The 25866-nt window shown below is 42.6% G+C and overlaps 1 protein-coding gene across 2 annotated transcripts; it reads right to left on the reverse strand.

Moving 5' to 3' along the window:
* Nucleotides 1-737: 737 nt before the first annotated feature.
* LOC142786311 (protein O-mannosyl-transferase TMTC1-like) lies at nt 738-25866 on the reverse strand. Of its 2 annotated transcripts, XM_075883932.1 has the most exons (15): nt 25225-25866; nt 23792-23870; nt 18063-18166; nt 15658-15859; nt 14274-14449; nt 12813-12980; nt 12547-12660; nt 11325-11468; nt 10750-10961; nt 10013-10148; nt 9071-9215; nt 7855-7992; nt 5482-5604; nt 4533-4610; nt 738-4341 (listed from the first exon to the last, which is right to left on the reverse strand). In XM_075883932.1, the coding sequence occupies exons 1-15, from the start codon at nt 25308-25310 to the stop codon at nt 4207-4209; spliced, it is 2040 nt and encodes a 679-aa protein (XP_075740047.1). In that variant the 5' UTR covers nt 25311-25866; the 3' UTR covers nt 738-4206. The 2 variants fall into 2 exon arrangements, with proteins under 2 accessions (XP_075740047.1, XP_075740046.1); XM_075883931.1 differs by lacking the exon at nt 25225-25866 and having other exon boundaries at nt 23792-24573.

The following is a 25866-nucleotide window of genomic DNA, read 5'->3' on the forward strand; positions in this document are numbered from 1 at the left end:
CTATTGCCGAGCATTCAATTGAGGTGATGTGATGCGCTGATGCCGGGATTCTGCTTTCTAAAATGTGCAACAGCGAGATGTCAAAGATAGAGGAACAGTACAGCATTTATTTTGGTAGCAAATTAGTTTGTCATTGAACCACTGAATCTCTCAGCACCTGCAGTTTTTTTTCGCTTTATCCTGCGCAGGAGGTCCCTCTCTTCTGTGTGCATTTCTCACTGGTGAAGAGGCAGTAACTGCACCAACGGTTTCGACATGGTTCGGACACTATGGACACGTTCGTTTCGAAAGATACTAAGTAGGAATTTCACTAAAGGTATGGAATTTGCGGATAACGTAGAAGTGGACGTGCGTGGCAAAATGGCCACTTACCTTCCTCTATAATTGAATGGCCGGTAGTTTTTTTTTCAAGACTTCGTCATTTTTATGTATAAGTCCGCATTGTTGTACGTCCGTTTTGCAGCACCATGCTAAAGAAACCGCAGTTCCTAACCATGGCGTGAGTGTTATTCTTAACGTTAAGGGCTTCCCAGAGAGGTAACTTTCGAAGCGCGCCCTACAGACTGAGGACCGGTCTAGAGGTGAAGGATACTCAACATTTGCTCAAGGGCTAAGGCGTAGCCGGCACCTTACTTGTGCACCGATATCTACTTGTATATCATGTCAGTAAAAAGTAATAATACGCGCATTATACAAAAAAATGGTATTGTAGAAAACTCATTCAAAACGAGACAAAATTGCATGAAAGCATCGCTTTTTTTAATGTGGGACATGACAGCATGAAGTATTTTACGAAATTGTACATCCACGAATAACACTCAAGCGCAAATGCGTGATGTGACAGCTCCAAAAATTGCGCACTAATAGATGGGGTGATGAACAAGCACACATACGGGACAAAGACACGCGAAAGTTTTATCCCAATAGGATATAAAAATAGGTGTACGAAACAGATTCAGTCATTCAACATTAGCAAAAATTATGATTTTTCCGGGTAGTCTCAACCGATACACGAAAACCACGCACAGCACGGTTACATCACTTCTAATCGACGTTATAAACACATCAGTTGGGATGATTGCGCGTCGGCAAGCATTAGTATCCATGAAAGCCGTGAACACACACAAATAACGAGACGATTACACAGTGAGACAACTTCCTACAAAAAAATACTACCCTTGCTAGGCTCTGGTGAAGTAAGGCGATGCAAATACCGACTCCTGCAAGCTCATCCAGCAGTCAGGACTCCACTATGCAGCTAAGTGGAAGGAAGGCAACATAAACATTGTTGACACGATAAACACCTACCATGCGCCATTAACACCACGTTTTTGTTACGGCTACGTAAGGTGCTCGAAAGCCTCTTAAAGTTCTATATTCTCGGGCAGTCTGTGTACTTCCTACAAAGGGCACATACGCAAACTCTTGAGCCAATAAAATGCCATGGGCAACAACTAGCACGCAATCGTACAAGGAATGTGATGACACTGCCTCCGGTGACGACATACAGACATCATGAACTTTATTATAAACCTGAGCACCGACTGACCAATATTTGGTAGATCGACCTCTGGGGGGCTTTTCACTCCAACGTATCACAAGTATAAACTTGAGTAATGGTTTATTTTTTAATGTGGCGAAGCTAATGGTATACGCCTTGTGGCCAAACACACATATCTTTTTGCGATGCTTTGAGCGCCACGACGGTAAAAGAAATTCTGGACCATATCTGCAGACTGAAACCTGATGGGATGCGAAGCAGCAGCGGTGCGCACGGCGCTGACCAGGTTGAAACGGGCGTTGACGCGGGCTCTGAAAGAACGGTTTGAAGCGAAACTCGGTGTAGCGTTTACTCGAGTAAACGCTCTTTTGAAACGCAAAGACACGGTAGATGGGTTTGGTATTGTGCAAGTTTCATTGCAGATAAACGAGCCGAGAGATTAGACAGACTAACCCCCGCGTTCAGAAACGCTGCTTGACTTCAACTTCACTTGCCACAGACTTCAATGCAGCACGAGCACGTTGCGAACGTGCTGTCCTTAGGCGGTGCCAAGGCAACACAAACGCGCTACATTAGGCGGTTTGAAGTCAACTTCAAGTCGAGGACCTTTTCTGATTGCGGGGGTTAGTCACGTGCCCACAGCGCCCATACGGGCACAGCCTGCTGGCCATTTACAATGGCCGGCCACGCCCGTACGGTAGCCGCAGACCCGAAACTAAATAGGCCTAAAGTTTCAACTCGACGTGCGCTCGAGCATTGCGTGTGGTGGAAAGGGTGAAGTGAGGAGAAGTTTGTTGCAAGCCGGTGGAGGCGCTGGAAGCTACTGCAGGTGAGGAAGAGAGTAATGTCAACATGCAGCTGCAACTTGACCGAGTTGGCACCGCTCCAACACCTCTGGTGAGGGGGTTGTGCAGAAACACCGTGAGCGTTACGCAGGCTAGTCAAGGAGTGGCATCGCATCCAACAGCTATTGTCGCACTCTGCCACCACATGCTGCTGTTTACAAGCACACTTCTGAACTATTATGTGCTACTGTCAGTGCTTCTGATAGCGGCTAGACACCGTGGAGTATTACGAACAGTTTTTAGCGTTTGTGGCACCGCAGTCCTACGGAAAAAACCTAAGAAACTTGGTAAGATTAGGTCTAGCAACTTCTTGGTGTGCTATGCTGCTCCTGTGCCATCCAATTTTCATGGACCTGGAGATGTTAAAAACAACGAAAAAGAGTCAACTGCTAATTCGTAAAAACATCAAAAATGATAAGAAAAATAATGCCAGGAAAACCCGTCACAGGGCAATAGTACAAGGGTAAAAGAAAGAACGCAGACACAAACAGACACACACAAATAGAAGAAGACAGCAAGAACACGGCGTTTGTGCTGTCTTGACTCTTCTTTTGTGTGTCTACGTGCGTACATTATTTATGACAAATCTGTATTAACTAGTTGAACTTCCTGCCGTTCTAAGCACGATGCTGCCACTCCTCTCGTTCTCCCCCAAGAAACAAATATTCTACTTTACATTCGCAGACATTGAGCAGCTCGAGACAACTGACTTCATTACGTCCTGTAAATCCGAACATACACAGGTTTTCCAGAAACGTTGTAGGTCACGGAAACACGCTCAACGTTACGCGCACTGCGATGCGATGATTACGTCAGACATTTTTCGCGAGATCTCCTTGTATTGTTCCGGTGCTGCATTCCGACTTTACTTGATTCGTAAACATTTATAACACGACGCACACAACGACACAGTAACAGGAACCACATCTGAGCAAATCTGTCACACTTTGAGAGAGTTACATTGTGATAGATAACCCGCAAAAAAACTCTGACAATCAGAAATCTAGGCACGTTGTTGCATAGACTTATGCCACTACTCGAAGAAGTGGTACTTTTCACTACAGCAAACCGCATAGATACTGACAAAGAGGGTGAAGACAAGTAGGTTGACACACATGCTACATTCAGTAATACATTCATTCAGTGTTGTCGTCTATTTTTTTTTCATTTCTTCTTAATGGCGTAGAAAGAAAACTACATAAAAAGAGGATCGTAGTAGACATTTACTTTTTGTGTTGATATTAAAACTCCACGTGAACAATCTAAACGTTTTCGTGCATCAGAAATCTGGGCGAAAAATCCAGTGCATTATTATTTTTTTTCTTGAACCTAAAAACGAAATTCTCTGGAAGTATTTTTGAAGTCATATATGTTAACAGGGGCAAATAGTTAACGTGCGAACATTGAACATTAACATTGTGAGACGAGTTCATAGTGTAGTATCACAATTATTCCATAAAAACTACTGTGCGACATCACGTACTTTCAACAGGCATATATAAGGCACAGGTTTTCGCCAATTGGAAAAACAGAGTGCCCCGGTGTCTGAAAAATACCTATTCACAAGATATCAACCTTACTAATAAAAAACTAAAAGTTTCACAATTTCTTTTCGTTATCAGCACTGTGGAATAGGACGGGGTGTTTGAAGCATAAATGACGCAGTACATACACCTATAACACAAACTGCTACTTAGGAGTCAAGATACGATCATTCTGCACTTCGAGCTAATTAAACGGAATGTCTGCCTGCTCACTGGTAAAGTTTAGGGAACACGTGAAGCCACTTGAAAACGCATAGCGTGAATGTATATATGCCGATAGGTGGCGCGGTAATTGCACTCCGACGAAGCTCCAGCACTAAACGCAGTCGTAGAAGGGCAGTGGCCTAGTGATTCGTCGCCTCAACTTGGCCATGTTGTCTACGATGAGCTTGTTCTTTGGATCCAGAGAGAGGGCCACTTGGTAGTGTCGAAATGCAGCTGGGTAGTCTCTCTGGAAAATAACATGTAGCATAAAATTTCTGATAGAATAACCTGCACAATGAGCTCTGCATTTATAAGCAGTCACTTAAGCCCAAGTGTGGCAACTAAGTATTACGTGTTTCGGTGAAGGCAATAAATATTAACGCATGATGAAACCAGTTATTGCAATGCGTTGCTATATCTCGCAACAACAAAGCTAACCTCCAAGTGCCTGATCACCGCAAGGTTCAGATGAGCGTGAGCAAGATCAGGATCCAGACGAATGGCAACTTCATAGCTCTGAAACAGAAAACGAAATGGCACATTAAATATTTTATGTATTTTATGCATGTTATTGACACAAGAAACAGCAGATATTTGGTGTAGTAGAGTAGGCATTTCAAGCAGGGGTTTCTATAAGCATGCCTTATAAGTAGTGACTCAGCCACGGGAAAGACTTTATAAGCAATTTACAATCGTTTGACAAATATTTCTAAATTTCTTTGAAAAATATCCTGAGAAAACTTTATAATAGCATTTACATGCTTAACCACACAACATAAGTGCGTATAATAAACGGGGAGGGATATTGATTCTGCTGTTAAGGTGCGATACCAATAAATGTCTCCAATTAGGTAAGAAATTTATATTTACAAAAAATAAGTACATAAATAGTGATATATATATATATATATATATATATATATATATATATATATATATATATATATATATATATATATATATATATATATATATATATATATATATATTTACTCTCAAATCGCGTGCTGTATAGAACAGCTATTTTTGTTTTTTACATTAACTTATTCCGCATCATCATGCCAGAAAATTGATTAGCTCCATGTAAAATTAAGGTAAAGTGTAAAATATCAAATTATTGTAATACGTGCTCCTGGTACTATAACGTGCTTTTATATTACTTCAACTCAAAATGCTACTATCTAGGCACACCTAATCTACGGGAAATTATGTCCAAACAATTGCAATATTATGCGTGTTGGCATAATGTACAGACACGAAGTGAAGAACTAAAACAAAAGAGGGTGTTTATTTAGGCTTTCAGAACATCATTATTCTGCCCAAGCTATGTCATCGAGTTTTAAAAAATGGTTCATTACTCTGATAAAAGCGCGTGCCTTGTACGAACCTGTGCCGATGAGCTGAAGTCATTTAGGTCCTTCAGTATGTCACCGTGGTCGCTGTGTATTTTTGCACATAGGTGGTCGTCAACAGCGCACAACTTTAGAGCCTTTAATACGTATTCCAGTGCCTGAAAGATTAAGAAAGACTCACTAATCTATTGATCATATTTATAGTACAAGAACGCACAGCGGTTCATACAATCTTCAATTGTATTCAGGGCTACTGAGGGAACTCTCAGTGGGGACGCAGCAAGTGCCCCATAATTATGCAAATTCGTAACATCCCCTTGAGAGCTGAGGTAGTATAATGGCATATAAACCTTGTAGTCAGGAATATTAAAAAATGAATCACATTGATTCAAAGCAAAGTTCTGCAAGCGTGCTGTGAACAAGTAGCAGTAATAATTACCAGACGAAGAAAATGCGCAGCATGTTCGCTAATTATAGAAATGAATTTCAGCACCATTCACAGTTAGCCTATTTTGTATGCATTTAAAATATGAACCCAGTTCTTGTAGTGAAACGCGGTTAATACAGTAATATTCACAAGTTAAAGTAATTTGTAGTTCAGGCCCTTTATACGGTCTGTTCAACAGTACGGTAGCGGTAGAGCATCCCTACTGATTATATGATGTCATTCAATGTACCCAGTAGCCATCCACCCTTGTGTATTAGGCGGATCTGATAAACAATTATATCTTGATTATAAAGCTGGAAAAAACAAAAATTGGGAACCATTCAGCTTCACTTTTAACAGTTGAACGCAATAGCGATAATTTTTTATTAGTGCGCAATTCAAACCTTTAGTTTTGGAAATCTTTATAAGTTGTGTAGGAATCGAGACCGCCCTCCTACCTGGCGCCTCATTCCCCAGCTGCCGCACGCGCGCCACCAGCGTAGCCCGGGCGCGCATAAGCACCGGCATCCACTAAGATGGCTGCCAGGGCGCCTCTTGGTCTGAGCCAGTCAACCGTCGGCTTCTTCCCGCGCTGGCATGTCCGGGCACGCTACGCGGGCCTACGTCACAACGCAGTGCCATTTCCCATTGGGCGCGCGCGACATCCTCCTCTCCTGCGAGCTGTGTTGCGCCCAACGATTCGCTCGTCGCGGCAGATGCTCTCAGGCCTCCACGAGAGGTTTACGCGCTGCTTAGCAGGCGGCTTCTCGTTCGAGCGTTCGACTTAGGTCCTTGTGCGGGAGTCGTAGCGCCCTAGGCAAACGCACTTGCTCGGACTTGCGGAGTTTGCTATACGGCCTGCAAGCCAGTGAGTGTTGCACTGTGCTGCATCTTGGGTTAATAAACCCGTTGTTGTTGTTATCCTGCCTCGTACGTGGTTTCTGCGCCGTGCCGGAGAAAACGACGAACATCTTCGCACGCAGCGGCAGTGGAGGACGTCGCATCCCTACACGGTTGCGCATAGTAGGTAAGCCTTGTGCAAACCTATCTCCACAGTTGCTATGAACCCACAACATGGCCTTCAGAAAGCAGTAACATGAGTGCTTTTTGCAGTGGGTGACTGACTTCAAGCTATGAAGTCATTACGATAATATCATGTCCTGACGGCCAGTGGTGCTTGTACCACGCAATATTCTTGCAATAATTCATGCTCTATTATGAAGCATGTATGTGTGTTTGGTGAAGCGTGAAAGTTACTCTAACTGTATTTCCAAGAGGAGGAAGTTATTTCCACTGTATTCGCAAGCAGAAGCGTGGCTGTGTTTTTTTTTTTTTTTTTAAGAAGAAGCGTGGCTGTGTGGTAGAACACCCGCTTGCCACGTAAACAACCCGGGTTCGATCCCCACTCAGACCGAGAATTTTTAGTTAATCATTTCTTTTGCGTCTTTCTCGATTCTTCGGTCACATAAAGATCACGATTTTTCACTCACAACCAACGACACTGACACCAATGCGGACGCCACAATTTCCACGAAATCAGCTCTTTTATCTCGTTGAAACATGGCTGCTCCATACTAAAGGCTACGATTTATAAGCCCTTATACTCCTTGCTTTCTGAAGCAGATGTGAAATTAAAAACAAATTGTTCTATGTGTGCGCAAAATACTCTTTTCAGACGTCTAAAGTACATTTGGGAACTGTTAAACTCTTGCGAGAAATTAAGTTACTTGAGTCATAAGCAGTAAAGGTACGATTTACACAAGGACCGCAAGATTGCCCACACTATTATGTTATGCAATTCGTTAAACAGCTAAGGGGCAGTAATCAATCAGGCAAGCTAAAGGAGAAATAAATAACAGCAATTTTAAGTTGACGCAGGCAGCAAATAGAGCAACCAGCGACTCATTTTCTATGCAGAGTCAAATACATCGTTTGCACACAGAATAAGTGATTGATCGACTTGACGAAATGCAACAAGTACCTCGACTGTTTGGTTGATGTGGTGGTATAACAGGGCAGCCGTGTGCAAGGCACCTCTGTCAGTGCTGTTGTGGTCGATCACGTCGAGCAGAAGGTCCTCAGCAGCTCGAAAACTTCGAAGTTCAATTAGGAGCTGAGCCTGAAAATGGAGTTGAAACGAAACACTGTATGCTGCTTTCTACAATACCTTAAATCCAGAACAGTATTGATTGAATGCTTTCACCTAACAAAGCAGGAATACAACCCCGTTTACTTAGAGAAAAAAAGAAATTTGGCTCTATAGATTCAGCAGTGCCTACACAATATACAGTCACGCAACTTCTGCTCCCATTTGACGTCTCTCAATATATCTTTAAAAATACGTTAGCGTCAACCCCAACACTCTGAAAATTATGCCTCTTCTTTGACACTCTCTTGACTTTTCTTCTATATTAGAATGAATGTGCGATTATTTTCTCGTAACATTATTCTTGCGAGTATGTCAGCTGATTGAAAAGCACGCATACGAGTCTTGTACTCTTATAACTACTTAGCTGGTAATACGTAAGCAGCTTTCCGAGACGTACTTTTGCATAAATTTTGCGGTAATAACCTAATAATTTTATTTGTATGTATAATGCTGGAGTCATAAAAATTGAACGTTAAACCACTTCACACAAAAGACATTTATTATTGTAAAATACTGTCCTTGTCTGGTTATATTAGGCTTTATTATACTATTTGTGTTTAGTTTGTCAATGAGGGGCGTACTCACGCGGTGGCACAGCAGGCCCGTGCCCCGTCTCCTACCAGAATTGTTTTTCGCCATGGCACAGAGAGCAAAAATGACCATTTCAAGGATGCGCCCACCCCAAAATCGAAGAAGTGCCCCACCCCCCCTCCGAAAAAAAAATTTCTGCCTACGTGCCTGTTTTCAGCAAGTGCTTCATAGCTTCTTTTTAATGAGGGACAACCAAACTACAGTGCATATAAAAACCGCTGCCAAATTTTTTTATACCGTGCATTCTGCGTAATGGTAAATAGCATAAAATATGGACAAACAATTTTATCGAAGCCAAGAAGTAATAAAAAATATAGCGCGAATTGTCTCTCGTGATTTGTTCGAACTTTCTCTCACGTGAAAAGAAGCAGTCCGCACTGTCCAAGAGTGCCAACAGACCAGCTATTACAAATTATTACTCCCTAACGAACATTTCTGTTCGTCATTTCCTACTCACATAGTGAACCTTGCTGTCGCGGTGGTCCGGGAAACGCTTATTTATATCCTTGAACAGCTCTCTTGCTTCATCCAGTCGCCCAGCGCTGACGTAGAAGACAGCGAGGTTGTCCATCACCAGTGGATCTGGCTCAGCAGCAAGGGCTCTGTCCGTCATAAACCAAACTTCATCATGGACAGTGAATTTGAGAGAAATCAACTAGTATTTCTAATTCACGTGTTGCATAAACGGTGTTAGTTTAACAGCAACGTGTGTTTCTTCAGGCTGCTTCTGATGGATTCAGCTGCTTGTTGTTTGTTTTAAGAGCATCAGTCGCAAAATTGTCATGCATAGTCATTCATTACACAGATTACAAACAACGCTAAGAAGGTGTGCCACAAAATGATTTTGTAGGAAGTCTAGGCTAACAAGAAAAGTGTGTTAAAAAGGTTGGAAAATTCACTTTCTGATATCTGAGACGTCATATGATGTAGGATGTCTCTCCGCAAGATCTTACATTCAAATGCACACCTTGAACACACAACGGTGTTACTCCACTAAGTACAACTGAGGCGATCTTTCGAACGATAGCGCCACAGCTCTGCCTCACTAATGCGTCCACTGCTATCTGAAAGGCTTACACGAATTAGGGAGGCTGAAACGCATTTTAGGTTTATGCTCACTTCTTTTAAAGTCCTCCCTATTGTGACTTCTCCTGTCGGATTGAACAGGTGAGAAACTAATTATTTGTGGCATCGTACATGGTCTTGGCGGATTTAGGATTACCTAATGTGGACATGCTGTAAAAGAAAGGGTGGGTAAATGGAATCAAATTGACATATTCTTTCTTTAGGTCGCCTCTTATGTCATCGCGGCGCAGCATTGTCACAACACCACGGAGGTTCGTTGGTTAACTTTGTTCTAAGGAGGATGGTCGGCTGTAGGTATAACCTCGTAGCTAACCTCTTGTAGAGGCTTTCGGCCTGCATGTTTAGATTCATGCTCCGAAGGCTCTTAGCTGCGTTCAGAAGTGCCACGGTGTGGTTTTCTTGAATGTCGAGAGCATGATGATACTGTGCCATGGCCTCTTCAGCGCGGCCTGTAAAGAAAAGAGCACATGCTTACCTGAATAAGATCATTGAAAAGCAGAAAATGCCAACAAGTAATCTAGGTTGAATTAGAGATGAAAAATGATGGAAAAGGGTTGTCATTGGAGTTGAACTACACCCGTTGCCGTACTAGTGACATTCTTAGTTCAACCGTTTCACGCTTCGTCTTTTGCAGAATTTTCGCAGTATTCAAATTTTAAAGTACCTGTTTTTTTTTTGTGTAGACAATCATGCTAGGCAGCCACACCTCATAACGCTTAATTATTTACCCATCCTTGCAACATATCTTGTTTATATTGTTGATAACTTCAGAAGTCATGCAAGATAACGATGTAATCTCTTAAAATTGTACAGCGAAACATATCCAGTCATTTCATTACGCTCGACATAATGGCTATACTTTGAGACCAGAGGTCGGGAAACTTATAAGTTGCAGTAGCGGTTTTTAGGGCTATAGCTGATTTGAATAACATATAGTTTATTAAACAGGTGACAAGTTACTTAGCTGCCGGAAAGTACATATCTTGTCACTACGTGGCACGACTTGAGCCTAATATAGAGGAGTAGAAGTTACTCTAAAGACGGCCTCACCCTGTGACTGAAGGAATGTGCCGTAGTTATTCCGGGCGTCGGCATTTCTGTCATCGCTCTTTAACGCCATCTCGTGCAGCCTCTCGGCTTCAGCTAGGTCACCTCTGTCAGCCGCGAGGACAGCAAGCGACGAGTAGGCCTCGCAGAAATCGGGGTCAAGCTCCACCGCACGCTCCAGCAGGGCTCTTGCGACATCTTTTTGGCCTTGCTTACTGTACGGGAAAAACAAAGGATATTTATTTTTGTTATTCATGGGCAAACTGTTTACTGCAGGATAGATTGATTTCTGGGAATCAATGAGCGAAAGATTACCCTGGAAGCATGTACAGAAGATGAGAGGTCGAGCATATGCTGAAGTGCGAGGCGTGGTCATGACAACAGACAAAATAACAAACGATAGGCACAGTTGGGTTGGTAAGGCTTTTATTACGACCCTACCAATGCATTACCAATATGCGTTGAAAGAGTCTGTTTTGTTTTTTCTCGGTTTTCTTTCTCGTGATTGTGGTTCACTGCAGCTTGGCTGTGCTAACTGTACTGCTTAACTGCCTCAAAAGTAGGGAAACCCTATGTACCTGTAGATATTGGCCAGGTTGAAATGAGCTCCTGGGTGGTTTGGGTTGACGTGCAAGGCGTATCGAAAGTGATGTTCAGATTCTTTCGCCGATGTCAGCACCGTGCCCAAGTTATTGTGAGCGCTGGCATGATCTGGCCACAACCTGGGGTGCGAAAAGCAGAAGGAATAAATCAAATATCACCCTGTTTTACTACGCCCAATTTTCCGCTGCAATAAACACTTAACGCCATCACCAGCGCAAGCGATGGCCTCATCAATCATTATAAGAATAAACCTTTTCTTAAATTCTTTTCATCTCAACCTGCTTACGTAATGCGGTCCTGTCAAAGAATAGTGGCCAGACACCATTTTGTTAAAAGTAAAGTTTAAAAGACAAGGATTAAGGGCTGTTTGGCCGGCGTATCACCTTAGAAATCCCGTGCTGTACTGTTTGAAAATCTCGATGCCTCGTTTAAGGACTCGAATGGTCTTATTTGAGTGCCCATGTAACGGTGGTAGCTTTTCGCTGAATGTCACTTTGTTCTGCTGACCAGCGTAGCTTAAAAATACTTCTAAGTTGAAAAACGAATAAATAATAAACAAAGCGTCAAGACAAGAATACCCTTAATTAGGAGCGTCGAATAAATATTGGCCCCGTATCTGCATGTTAATCTGCAAATGTTGTCGAAAGACGATAGTCTTGCGTCTGGAAAGATTGAACAAAACGTTTATTTGATGTTTTGCGCAAGAAAATTGGAGAATGGTATTCTGGAAGCGCTGCGCTAGAGTGCCTCGAGCACGCAGCACAGGCGAACGAGCGCACGAAGACACGTCACACCTGAGACATAAGCGCTATCTGGCAGTTATATTGGAAAACAAAATGCATGGCTCTTAGATGGGTGTGCACGCCCGTCTTAGAGGTGGTAAGGTGTAGAACGCAAGGTGACGGATAGGTGGCACTACCGTGTCGTCTTAGCAAAGCGTTGAAAACACATCCCTTTTCATGCAAGCGTTGCATGGTCAGCGCCGAATGATAAACGCTAGCGCTACAAGTATGAACGGTGAGCCTTGAGCAACATGGATGGGCGCTGCGGATGAGGTCGGCCATTTAGGGTATCCGCTGGTGCCGTGTCTGGTACCGTTAGGAATGGACGAACGACAAATAGACAGACCAAAATTTTTGCATCGAAGGTCCCCAAGAAAGACTTTCGTCTTTAAAACTACAACAACAAAGAACTCACTCGATTGCTAGCCTGTAGTGTTTGATGGCCAAGTCCGAGTTTCCTGTGTCCTTCTGCAAATTAGCGTAATTGTAATGCATCTTTGCGTTTCCCGGAAGGTCTCTTATACCAGATCTGGAATAAACAAAATGTCTTGTTCACATAATTTACACATATTGAACACAAACACAAAAAAGACAGTAAATAGACTCACATTCAGCATATGACTAACAGGGAATGTAGAAGTAACTTGAACTTCACGCGAAAACAGTATGAATTTCACCCACTCAAACAGGGCTTTCCTGGATGTCCAAACGCCGTTCCGGTTCCAGGTGCGTGCCGCGAAGAGCACCACTAGAATGAAGCAGAGGCTCGTGGGGCACCACCGGAGCACTCTAGAGCACCACGTGTGGAGGCGGGACATCCCTTCAGCCACCAGCAGCGTGACGCCTATGCTGCAATAGGAAGAAATCCACTGCAGCAAGGTTTGCAGCATCTTATATTTAGTTGGAAGATCAAACAAAAAACCTTGAATTTGCTACGGTGAAGAAATAAAGGCTGAAATTTTTGTCAGTGATGTGCATTTCACAAGATGAGAAACGCGTGTCTCTGAAAGGCTGTTGATTGATTGGCGAGCCAAGTGCGACGTAAAACGTTAAAGGATACACAGCGTTTTTCGCGAAGAAAGAAGTGTGGTTGAAGCCACGAACTAAAGGAATCACTGCGATGCAAAGCAGTCAGTACAGATGCGCGTACATTACCTAGTTTGTATCTGAGGCAAATGAAGGTTTTGAAGTCTGAACATTTAGTTCGCTATATGTATCGCGTGCTTGACATACACGGATGTATGTACAATATAGTACATACTATACTCATGAAACTCGCATGGTATATTCAATACATGACCTGTCATTTACGTGCATCATCCACTCCTGTCACGCTGTACCAATATTGGTATATATACAGCAAGTATAAAAGTAGAAAGCTCACCAAAAAAGAGTCGTGTATATAATTTCATATATGACGCGCGTTTCATAACCTATATATGTTTGCCCTCGTCATTTATGTTCATCAGCCACGTCTATTGCTATCGATGTTTGTGCATATGAACCTAGTGAACCGGTCGTGAGAGCACCCTGAGCGTGGCATTTTAATGATGCCGTACAAGACATGAATATCATTATTTTCTTGTGACCACCTGTCAGTTACGTTCGTTTCAACGTCACGTCTCGTAATACAAGTTTTGGTGTATCTCAGTGTAGCTTTTCGTTTGCCAGATTGTTTGCCACCCAAATCTACGCACACAGCCCCTCTGCACTTTCGGCTCCATCAAAAATGCAGCCGCCACATCCGGAATTACATCCTGCGACCTCACGTAACGGTGCTTAAAAACCTGACTACAATCAGAACATAAAGTAACCGATAGTAGCGTGACATGTCTGTCTGGCATGTTTAGGCATACTTAGTACTACCAGTGAAAATATAGGATCTCTGGCAAAATTTGGCATTACGAGCATAACTTAGCTAGTTCGAAAAGTAGCTCCACTGATAGTTCTAGCCTTTCACCACTAGTTCAAGGTTGGAACGTTTTTTTAGAAGGGCGTAATTTGCACAGTTCAATTCATACTAAAAACTTGCTTTTCAGATATCATATTTGATCGAATCACTCCGTCTTAGGAACACCACTCGATTTCGGCTAACAAAGGTACACATGCAACCACTGTAATTTGCACTGTTAATGGTATTACCTAGGAATGTAGAGGACTCTCTCAGCTACAACGAAGCCAACGGTCACGAATAAGTTGGATGCCGGAAGGAATGGCAGCACTGTCAGGAACAGGGGCACCAGTAGTCTTAATGAATGGCCGCGCAGCCGCTCATTATTGTTGTAGCAACACAGTTGTTCTCTTGATCCACCGGCAGGCTACATGCGTCACATGGAATAACAATCACTTCAAACTCTCCACCTATCTTAGTATACAGCTATCAATAACAATTTCGTGCAGCGCATATGATTACAGAACGTTTCTCCCGAAGACACACATGCAAGCACACAAATACACTCATGCGCATGTGCACAAATGTTAAAGGTAATACTTGAAGTGGCTGCAAGTTGAACTTCTTTGTAAGGACTCATAATGAAGGAGGTAACGCATGCAGAATGGAACGCAACAGAAGGAACCCAGACGGGGTTTGTGTTGTATTCATCCCTTTATTTGTGTTTGTGTTTGCACCCCCTGCCTTCATGATTACTTTCGCTTTTAAACTTTCCTTCTGTCTCAGGTAGTAATTGTGTGGTGCTTGCGTCTATTTGATGATGTGTAAGCACGTTATAAGTCTTCAATGATGAAGCTTTATTAGGTCATATCGAGAGTTTGGACTGTTACTACAAGAAAGCCCAATATATAATTTTTTGAACAAACGTATGAAGTTGGCTAGTTGAATGTTGTCTATGGCAGAGGGCATAAAATAGTGGAGAACACAAGGACACGAATTTCGCAACAATATAAATGCGTGTCTATAGTCATTCATGTTTATTAATTTATGTCTGTAAAGACAGAACAGTGAACCGCGTCTGAACGGGCTATTGAGACTACTCGTCCCGTCACAGAGGAACTCGTTCTCCGGTTTTGATAGATAATCCAGCTGATAGACAATATAACTCGCGTCCTTGTGAAAGGACAAGTATCGTATAGCCATCTGCAAATAAATATAGCAATGTCAAGCTTCCTTAGAAAGCAACATACGAAAAAAGTTGCGCAAGTAAGTTTAGGCGTCATCGCCCTCAGATGTGAGGAGAATAAAAATACTGGTCCCCTCGACTTCTTACAAGTTGGCTACAAGACCAAACACAAGTTGACCTCGTGATGCTAATTAATTCTAAATTTCTCAGAAATTGACGCCATATAGTGCTTTCTAGAATCGAAATTTGATCGTCTTCGAAACCAACACAATATTTTTTGTGGCGGAAATATACCATTTTATGTCCATGCATGATCAACACAAACAATTGCATTTTAGTATCTCCCTTCCTCAAAAAAATGGCATAAATGAAATTAAAGTAAATGATCATTGTCCCAGTTTTAGGCAATGCGCGCAGGATGAGAATGCCGAAACATTATGTGAACTCACGCTGCTTTTTATTTTTATTGTCGTCAAAGCCCGCCAGCCGAGAGTCAATAGCGAAGCGAGTAACGCCAGTGTAGCCAGATTCCTGCAGTCACTCGGTGACGTCACCAGAGGTATACTGCCCATCTGCCAATCGTATGACAGGGTGTGTGGACACAGCACTAGCCAGGCGTTGAAGGCACACAGGTAGCTGTAAGTCAGCAGCCTGTCATAAAGGAAAGATAGGAATCAGAATGGGCGACGTACAATGCGCATTTGCAAAGCTTATTTTAAAATCAACGTCGTCGTCCACAATTGTTTACGCAGTGCTGCACACCTGCTCTGTCCTCGTTCTGAAGTGAAGAGAAGTTGTTAGCATGTGCTCAATTTTTTTTTGTTTATGTGCCAATGATTGGGCAACAATTTGTGATTGAATATTGGTTCCCGCAGTTAGTAGTGACGAAACACTAGTATTTTTACAACTCAAAACACTATACACAGACATATACGTTAGATAAATAATAAAAGCTGCAGCATAATTAACATTGTTTTCTGAGGAGTTAGGATTCATTCGGAACTGTGTAGTTATCACATAAACATGCATAAATATTATGTACAGCATTTTCTTCACGTTTTTCAATGCCTGGTTTCGTTTGTTCGCCCTTCTTGAGCAACTTTTTCTCACTGTTTTTTTATTGTGAAACTTCATGTTCGATATAGCGGAACGAACAATGAACCGACAAAACATTATTCAACCTGTGCAGTAATTTAAAAGGCTGATCTTATTCTTATGTTGCTCTTCTCTGTAATTTCGAAATAGCCACTTATACCAAGTAGTTCAACACCTGCATTTCAAGATCTCAGCTTTATCTGTGTGACACGCCAGTTGTCAAGGTGTTCTCAGTGTTTGAGATAACTATACGGGACTTCAAAATGAATACGAAGGAAACATCTTAATAATTTAGTTTTCAACTATCTACAATAATGTAATCTTGTTCTATTCTAGGTTGTACAAGCAACCGCTTGCCCCTATAAAGACCACCTATCTCAATTATTCTGCTAAGCGAAGCTGATTCAATGGACCTTTTTAGGGGCAAAACTCCTTATAGCGGCAACCGTTCGTCCCCCGTAGTATACAACAAGTATAACATATTGACCTCCAAGGTGGTGCCGGTGAGAGACTTCTTCTGTGCGTTGTTGCACAATGAAAAATAGTGCTCAATGTACATGTCAATGGCTGCTAATGGGGAATGAGAGACAGGAGCATTCGGCTTTTAGTTAACACGCAGGCTGCGATCCCCATTAGCAGCCATTGGCATGTACATTGAGCACTATCTGACAAGAAAGGTTGCTACGTTATACTCGCTGGGTGTGACCTCCTTAGCTTTAGAAAGGTTTAGCGAGCGTTGAGCCACAGTGCCATGAATACAATGGACTTGTGTATACCATGAATGAACTCGATGTGGTTAAAATGGGAAGTAGATACGAAGCGCAAGCCGTAAGAATGTAAAAGCCGAATTCTCCGCCTCTCATTTCCCATTAGCAGCCATTGGCATGTACATTGAGCAATATCTGACTGAAAAAGTTTGCTACGCCATACTCGCTGGGCGTAACCTCCTTGGTTTTCGAAAGGTTTAGCGAGCGTTCGGCCGCAGTGCCATGAATACAGTGAACTAGTATATACCATGACCTCGAAGTGGTTAAAAGTGGGAAGTGGACCCGAAGCGCAAGCCATAAGAAAATGTGCGTGTGCCACCTCTCGTTTAGTCCTTGGAATGTCCGCTGGGTGGCGGTGCTTCTATATGGGGAATATATGATGAAAAGATGCGAGACGGTGGTACTTGGAGTGTTGAATAGATGGACGAACGGACACATAGACAGATGCATGGATGGACGCATGGACGAACGCAGGGACGGACGCATGAACAGACGCACGCACGGACGGGCTGATGGACGCATGGACGGTCACACAGACGGACGCATGGACGGACGGAAGCAAGAACGAATGGACGGACGAATTCTTCGCCCCACTCTCCATCATTCACTCCGTGGATATGCTGCCATTTTTTTTTTCATAATTGTAAAGCAAGCCTTCCTGCTATGTAGCCAGTTAATGCTGATTAGGCAGTTACTACAAAGAGGTTGTTCGTGCACAGTTTATTTGCACTAGGACATAAAAAATGTAGGCTCTCCTCCCTTGACATAAACAGGCATAACAGACAAGCCGCCGTGCGTGCAACTAGGAGCTTGTCTCGACTTGAAACTTAGCAGGTGCTGCCATTAGTTCAGGGAATGTAAATGCGGAGAAGTGCACTTACTGATTAATAAAGGGGGTATAATAGCTAGAAGCCATTACTGCATTTTCAATTAGCCTAATGATATAAAATAGTGTATAAATACCACTAGTGCTATTTGAAAGAAATGGTCACCTGGTTGCACTCGCCGACGAGAAGGACGCAGGGTTGTCCATCTCTGAGAATTCGGGTAAACTTCCTTGCAAAATACATAGCCTGAAGCACAGAAGCAATATCGTCTGTACAGGGAAGCAAAACACAAGATATTAGCCCAATATAAGTTATATTAAAGTTTTTTTACTTTAGTTTCTGCCAGTGATTACATCGAGGACCTCAATAATTTTGCCGTTTCATGCAAGAAAACGATTGCCATCCACCGACTAAACAGTAGCACGAAGCAAAGGATTAAACAAATAGATGCTTCTCACATTGAAAGCTTAGGCTGTTGAAGATTGTGGCATTTGAAGGATTAATTGGAGGGGCGGCACGTTGGTGAGTCGAACACTATTCGCTCTGAAAACCTGAATTATATTGCAGAAACTAAAGCTACGTTTATTTTGAGAAGCCTTCATGATATCTTTTGAAATACAAAACAACATTCCTTTATTTTGTTTGCTGGCACTTCACTCGTATTTTTGTTGTGACAGCATTGCACTTTACGGCGCAGCACATGTATAGCAATCACTGTTATTGTCATTATTTTTGTCGCTTCGTTTATCTACATCTTTGTCAATTTTTCAGCATTAGCAAATTCTCATTTTTGTTTTTTGGAAACAATGTATTACACCGACACCGACACTGGAGTAAATGCGAAACGATTTCGTTCACACTGTGGCCTTATTAGAACGCGAGAAAGCACAGAAAAATATGGCGAGAGAGGATCGGAGGCGAGACCGTTGCTCCATGCTAGGATTGTGATATCGCCGTGCAATTCTTACACTTTTCCGGAAGTGACTATGCCTCACTCGCACGTACTGGACATACAATAAATAAAGCAAGATACAGAACAAGTAGTGTCATTCCACGCCAACTGTCCCCACCAGAGCACTCGATAAAAATTTATTTCTACGAAATAGTTTGACAAAATTACACACATATGGACAATAGTTTCAAAGTAATTTTTCGAGATATTTTGAGAGGCAAAAACTTTTCCCGCCCGTGACCACCCTTTACAATTCACGAAATGATGGAAAACAGGTACGAAAGAAATTTCCGTTATTTGATTGTTTCGCGCATTATTTCAATACTTGCTTTTTTACGTTTCTACAGCAACATGCTGGTACTATTAAACAGTTCCTTATCATTGCTTAAAAATTTGCACTCTTCAGAGTGTACCAAAAAATAAGCAAATTGTAGTGTTTCGAGAATTTTGCTGCAAAACACGACCCTTATTAGAATGCGTAAATTACTTTTTTTAGCTCCAGGTAAAATTTATTATGTACATATACGTTTGTTTTGTCGGATTGTGACACGTAGACTCTATAATAAATCTCTAAACTTGGCGAAAACGCCACTTCAGTCTAATTTGTGACGTCTGTAGCACCCTAAGGTGGTAATCGTAGCCATTTTGTTCACAAAAGTATAATCTAAGCCATTTTTATTTAGTGAAAGAAACATTTTTGAAGTTTATTCAACCATCATTACCAGTGAGGTTATATTAAACAGAGGTAAGGATATAAAAATGCGAAGGAACTGCACGTCACTACGCTCCCAATGATGAATTGCGTTACTTACTCCATTAGCACAAAGCACAGGCGGCGGCTGACGACTACGCCATATAAGAATCTGATATTATCTCATGATAGCTGTAAGTCAGTGCATGTTACCAGACTGACGATTCCTACTTTAATCAATATCTGTTGCCAGCAGCCACCCAAACAAGCTGAGAAAAAGCAGCTTAGCATACTCTGTCGCGACATATGGACGCCATGCGGTATAGGCGCGAATGCGCAGGACGTCGTCACATCGTGCGCCGTTTGCGGAATACACAGGTGAATTTTGTGTGGATCAGCTTGTGCGATCGTGCGAAGGGGTCGTGAGCGCGGTTATTTACTACGATCATGCCCCTTCGCACGATCTATATGAACGTTGCGACATCTTTTTTTTTTTTTACGTCAATGGAGTCTCATAGCCACATGCAATAAATGCAACGCGTTTCATTATTTGGAGTGTAGTGACGTAAAATCATTTGCATTGTTATATCTTTACCACAATATGTGGTATACAAAATAGAGTACTAATAAGCTGAACATTAAAGCATGTTTTGCAAGTGCACTACCACTTAATTATGCGGCGAATTCAGTTGGTTTGTATTGCCCCCAAAACAATACAATGGAATAACGCGTATAAACTTCAAAAATGTATTTCTCTACTAATACGAAAAATGACTTCGAATACACTTTTTGTGAACAAAGTTGCTATGATCATCAATCTTATTCATTTTTCACCAGACTTTTTTGTGGAGCACTTAAGAGTACTACAGACGTCTCAACTTAGACCAAACGGGCGTTTTTGCCAAGTTCAAAGTTTTATTTTCGGTGCTATGTGCCACACACTGGCAAAACAAAAATATTTCTACACAGTAAATATTACGCAGAGTTTTATGATAATGATTTATTCTTTCTATTGAAGGTTTTTATTGTAGCGAAGTTCTGCGAAAACACAACAATTTGCTTAGTTTTGTGTGCGCTTTGAAGATTTTGAAGCTATGATGAGTAACTGTCTTATGTAATACGAGCACGTTCCTCAAAAAACGCCCAAAAGCAAGTATTGAAATAATGTGCGAAACAGTGAATTTATAGGAATTTTTTTTTATTCCTAGTTTTCCGCCATTTCTTGAACTTCAAATGGCGGCCACGGACGCAAAAATGTTTTGACGCTGCAAATACCTTGGAAAAATTTCTTAGGGTTAATGCATATATTTGTGTAATTTTCTCAAACTATTTGACATAAAGTTATTGTTGGTGAAGGCACGGTTGGGATAGTTGGCATGGAATTACCCGATATAAGTAAGCGCGGAGGCGTACTCATTGAGAGAAGCCTGACGAAAACAGTATAAAGACTGTTAAAGTTTGTTCTATCACTCCTGCGCAGCGTGGCAACGCTATTGTTCTGGTCCAAGGCAGACTTATTGGCACCAAACTGCGCTGTTTATCAATCGCCGTTCTTTCCTTTATAAAAGCCTGTAGCCCGCCTACGCGATAAAAAATCCACACGCACACTGTGACGGGCCCTATTCATTATGTACTTCACCGCTGAGTGGCATTTGTTGAGAAAATAGGCGACCAGTTAAGCGTCGACCTGTGTAGTACAGTGGCAACAGTTTTTCGCTCCTGAAACGAAAGGTCCGTGTCGCCCGAAGTGGTCACATTTCAATGCAGGTGAAATGCCAGGCGCCTGTGTAGGTAACTGTGTGATGTCAGTTACAAGGAAACGAACACCACATCATCAAAACTTTAAGAGCTCAACGTGTCTCATATCCATGGCGCGGTTCCAGCTCGTAAACGTCCACATACTATACCCTTAGTGGGCAGAGAGCTGTGAGAATGAGAAGTCTAGATGTGCTAGAATAAATTGTCGGTTTTGTCAATATGTATGTGGATGTGGGAGAGTTTACAAGTTCTCAACACGCCGAAAAGATCTCCTGTTAAATACTAACCATAGCCCCAATGGTTGCTTCAAATAATTTTTTACTTTCATAATACCAACATTACCAATGGAATAAGACGTGTAATGTAGTAAGTTTCCTGCCTATACAGCACGACACTATCAGTGATTTTAAATGCGAAGCATTTCTTAGTGAACTTCGGCGACTTTCAGCGTATCTATCTATCTATCTATCTATCTATCTATCTATCTATCTAACTAACTAACTAACTATCCGCCACGAATTTTGGTTCTCCTGGCTGTTCTGATAATGGTATCGATACCAAACTGGGTATGGCATAACATGGCTGTATGACGAGCATACTTGACTTGTCACAACATGAAAATCATGACATGTAGGTCATGAAAATCATGACTCACATTACGTGGTCCTTACTCTTGCAGTGATTTCGTTCCCATGACTTGTTGCAAAACTGTTATGGCATGACATGTTTGCATGGCAAACACAAGCGACAGACCCTAGCATGAAACTCATGGCATGTGTGTCATGTAACATCATGGCTACGTTCCACGCTCACGTTGCGCTCACGGCTAATTCGCTAGCGTCACATATACCAAATTTTGTATTACGGTATGTGTATAAATGACAAATGCATGTGACTGGTGCAAACACGATAAACATGAGATGCGTGTCATGTAACAACATGACTACATAGCATGCTCATGATGCACTCGCGGCCGTTTCGCTAGCTTCACATGTACCAAACTCGGTATTACGCGACGCCAATCGATGACGAAAATATGTGACTGGTGCAAATATGATAACCTTGAGATGCGTGTCATGTGAGAACATTACTACACGTCATGTGAGAACATGACTACGCCACTACATTTTGACGTGACGCCGTGCGCGTGCTCGCCGGCGTTCATTTCGTCGCGTCACGCCAGCGTTGCGACGCCAGGCGCTGGTCCTGCCATACACTAGCAGGCGCCGCCGCACTGCGTTGCTTTGACGCATGCTCATTTCAGTGCGTCCGGCGTCCCTCTGTCACAGAAAGAGGTAGACGCAGTGCAGTCTAGGTAAGCTTTGACGCGAAATACAGCATGTCGCATTTCGCACTGGTTGCCGTTGGGCCGCGCCGACAGACGCTGGTCACGCCTGCCGCGCCTGGAGTCAGACTATAGACTGCTCGCGTTTTGCTAACGAAGCGTCACTGTGCCCAGCGTGCGCATGCGCGTGCGTCAACGCTACATTGGAGTATATTGGGCCCTTCACGATGCGTTCGTGGCCATTTTGCTAGCTCCACATGTAGCAAAGTTGGTTTTACGTGACGTCCACGTATGACGAAAATATACGACTGGTGCAAGCATGATAACCCTGAAACGAGTGTAGTCTAAGAACAAGACAACAAACCACGATTATAGCGTGCTCGCGTCCGTTTCGCTAGCTCCACATACACTAACTTTAGTATCACGTGATGTGAATAGATGACGAAAGTAAACAACACATCGAAACTTAATAATCAAGACACGGAAGTCATGTACGTCATATTTCCCTCCGCTTTTTAACGTTGTGCTGATTTTAAAGTGACATATAACTGTTTTTCATTCGTGCTTCACATATCATCGATTGCAACTGTGCGTGGGATCTGCTAAAATTTTTTCATTTCGAAACAATATGAAAGTTAGATAGGGCCAAATTTCTATAGGACTGAGTTGCCGCCAATAGACGTACCTCTTGGTGAGCTTCCTGTCGATTCAGCAATTGAACTGCACCTAAGTGCTTTCCTGCTTGAAAATTCGGCAAGGCCTTTTAATAAATTACAACCTCGGGGCCCGCAATATGAACTTGTAAAGCAACATTGCCTCTTCATGGTCGTCATCCTTTTTCTCTTCTTCAAATCTGCATTGTAGAGTGCGTGGTACAGTGATAGTCATTTGCTTATGACCCATATTACGGCTCCAAGCACACCAGTCCTTGCACGAACTAGACATACGCAGAGGTATACGGGTATATATGCTTCTCTTGCCATATAAACCACAGCACTTCGTTGGATATGTCAGTGGCAAATATACATAAAACATTTCGAGTTTTCAAGTGTAAGAGAAGAAAGCACAATGCGCCTTGAGTAAACACTTCAATTTTTTAGCAAGTTTGAGCATTACTACATGAATACAGATGTCCAGATAACTATGTTTAGAAGTCTTATACAGCGCTCCCTTTAACGCAGGCAAGTGTGAAGCAAGTGATCACTTACCAGTGCCGTCAGCTTCACAAGCTCACAATCCGTGATGCATCGGTGGGCAATGTCTCGTATACAGTACCTGCAGACTGGCCTGAAAGTTAGAGACGCTAACTTTTTAATGTGTTTAAAGCTGTCATTGAAAATTTCGTGCGCAGATCTCTTGCACTTTTTCAAAGACATGCTCAATGACGCTCGTATATTGAAATTGAGCAACAATGTTTGAGATCGCAAGATCTACTTTCCAGAGAGAACCATGGCTGGCCTTGAAGTCGAGGGTATGACGGAAGCCCATCCGGTCAGCATGAAACATTAGGCTAATGTTTGTCAACCAGAAGTCCAGACGTAACCCCCACATGTTGTTGTGGCCCAGTAAAAGGGCTGCAACAACACAAGGGTTAACACTTGCTGCCCGAGGATATGGCTACCGCGGCTCGAAAGCGGTGCTAAAAGCCTTTTTTAAACTTTCTGATAAATCAGAATCAAACGGCGCATCTGTCAGGACCAGCTGGGATCGACCTCCTCACCTTGTTCCATCTTGTTTTGACGTTCAGAACGCTGTCTGATGCACTGTTTGATTTAATGCCGAACAGCAAGTTCACTGTGGCATGCCAATGAATTTATATGAAGGTTGATGCTAAACTCTTTTATTCCTAAACATTTGTTTGTTTGTTTTCTCGAAATGTAGAAGCGAGCTCACAAAGCTTTATTGAATGCACGAGTTTGTGAAGTAGCGGTGAACCATGCGTGGTGATTGTCGAGAAGGTTTGGAAACAATAATCAGGTACACATGTTTGTGCGTTCAAAATGTGCAAACAGGTTATCCCCATCTGGTACATCTCCACATGCTGAAAGGACACAATAAAAGATATTTAAAGGGACCCTGAAACAGTTTTTACAATTTTTCGCAAACAAAATGGGCCGGTACACCAAGTTCCAAGGCTAATTTAGAGATCAATTTCAGCTCTTTGCGTAAACTGTGTAATTTATTACAACGCTTTAAGGCTGCGAATCGCTCCAGATCGCTGCGACTCCGCCAAACGGGTTTTCAACCACCCATACACCAAGCGACACGCTCTGCCTCAGTGACGTCATCATTTCCAGCTGGTCTGATTGGCTGTGGAACGTGCAGCACAGACTGCCGGTATCCAATCGGCTGCAGAATTTGCGCGTATGCGGTCTCATGCCACATCGTGACGTAGGCGCCGTCAAGGCGGAGCTTAGGCACGAGCGCTCGAAGAAAGAGTTGAGGGCAGTTGAGAGTGAAAGGTGGAGCGGAGGAGGAAGGTACTTTTTCAATACTCGTAGTTCCGTTAATATTGAGTGTTTTTTTTTTGAACTCTGGTGCCAATGATGCTTCAGTAGTGGCCTGATAAAAAAAGGAATGTTAAAAAACTGTTTTAGGGGACCCTTTATTTCAAGTGACGGTAAAAAGATATAGAGCTTACCACTTCCGGCACTGAGCTTTATGGCACCGAGTCTCTTGTTCCGCGTGCATAGAATCACACACTAATGTGCACACTCTGAGAGCCATGCACAGCGGCAGTACTGTGATGCCTTGCTCTTTCGAGAGGAGCGCACACACGGAGAGCAGGCCACAAGCTGCGAGCCACTTTGACCTTTCATGACCTCCTTGTATATCTCGAGAACGTTGGCAGCTGTTCCGAGAAAAAAGCGAATTAGAACGCGTATCTCAGGGTTGTCTTGAACTCTGGACTCTCGTACCTGTTGAAAATAAGAACGCGAGTATTTCAGAACGTTCTTTTTTAGAGTACGCAGTCTGCGTGCAAATTGTAACGAGATGCTCATGCGACAACAAAATTACTTCGCTTATGAGATATGCAATCTGTAATTCTCTCGCCATATCCGTACATTTGTGACAAAGCAGGAGCGCACTATTTGTGGAAAGGATGGCTGGGTAAGATGCAGTATCTGTAGTTTGACTGACCCAACATGCCGCACCGAAACGGTTTCAGTAATATAAAACCTTAAGTCACATAGCAAGGTTCATAAAAATAACCGAAAACTAAACCTCTCATATTTACATCAGATTGCAAAACCAACAGAGCCACTATATCTAAAAATAATTG

The sequence above is a fragment of the Rhipicephalus microplus genome, unplaced genomic scaffold, assembly GCF_043290135.1.
Source record: "Rhipicephalus microplus isolate Deutch F79 unplaced genomic scaffold, USDA_Rmic scaffold_22, whole genome shotgun sequence".
NCBI lineage: Eukaryota > Metazoa > Arthropoda > Arachnida > Ixodida > Ixodidae > Rhipicephalus > Rhipicephalus microplus.

Excerpts from the sequence above, each read along its gene's own strand:
- LOC142786311 (XM_075883931.1), bottom strand. The coding sequence starts at position 23,959 with ATGTCTTTGAAAAAGTGCAAGAGATCTGCGCACGAAATTTTCAATGAC. Across the intron at positions 18,167-23,791 it reads TTGTGAAGCTGACGGCACTG|ACGATATTGCTTCTGTGCTT; the intron begins GTAAGTGATCAC and ends TTCCCTGTACAG. Across the intron at positions 7,993-9,070 it reads GCGACAGCAAGGTTCACTAT|GCTCAGCTCCTAATTGAACT; the intron begins GTGAGTAGGAAA and ends CTCCATTTTCAG.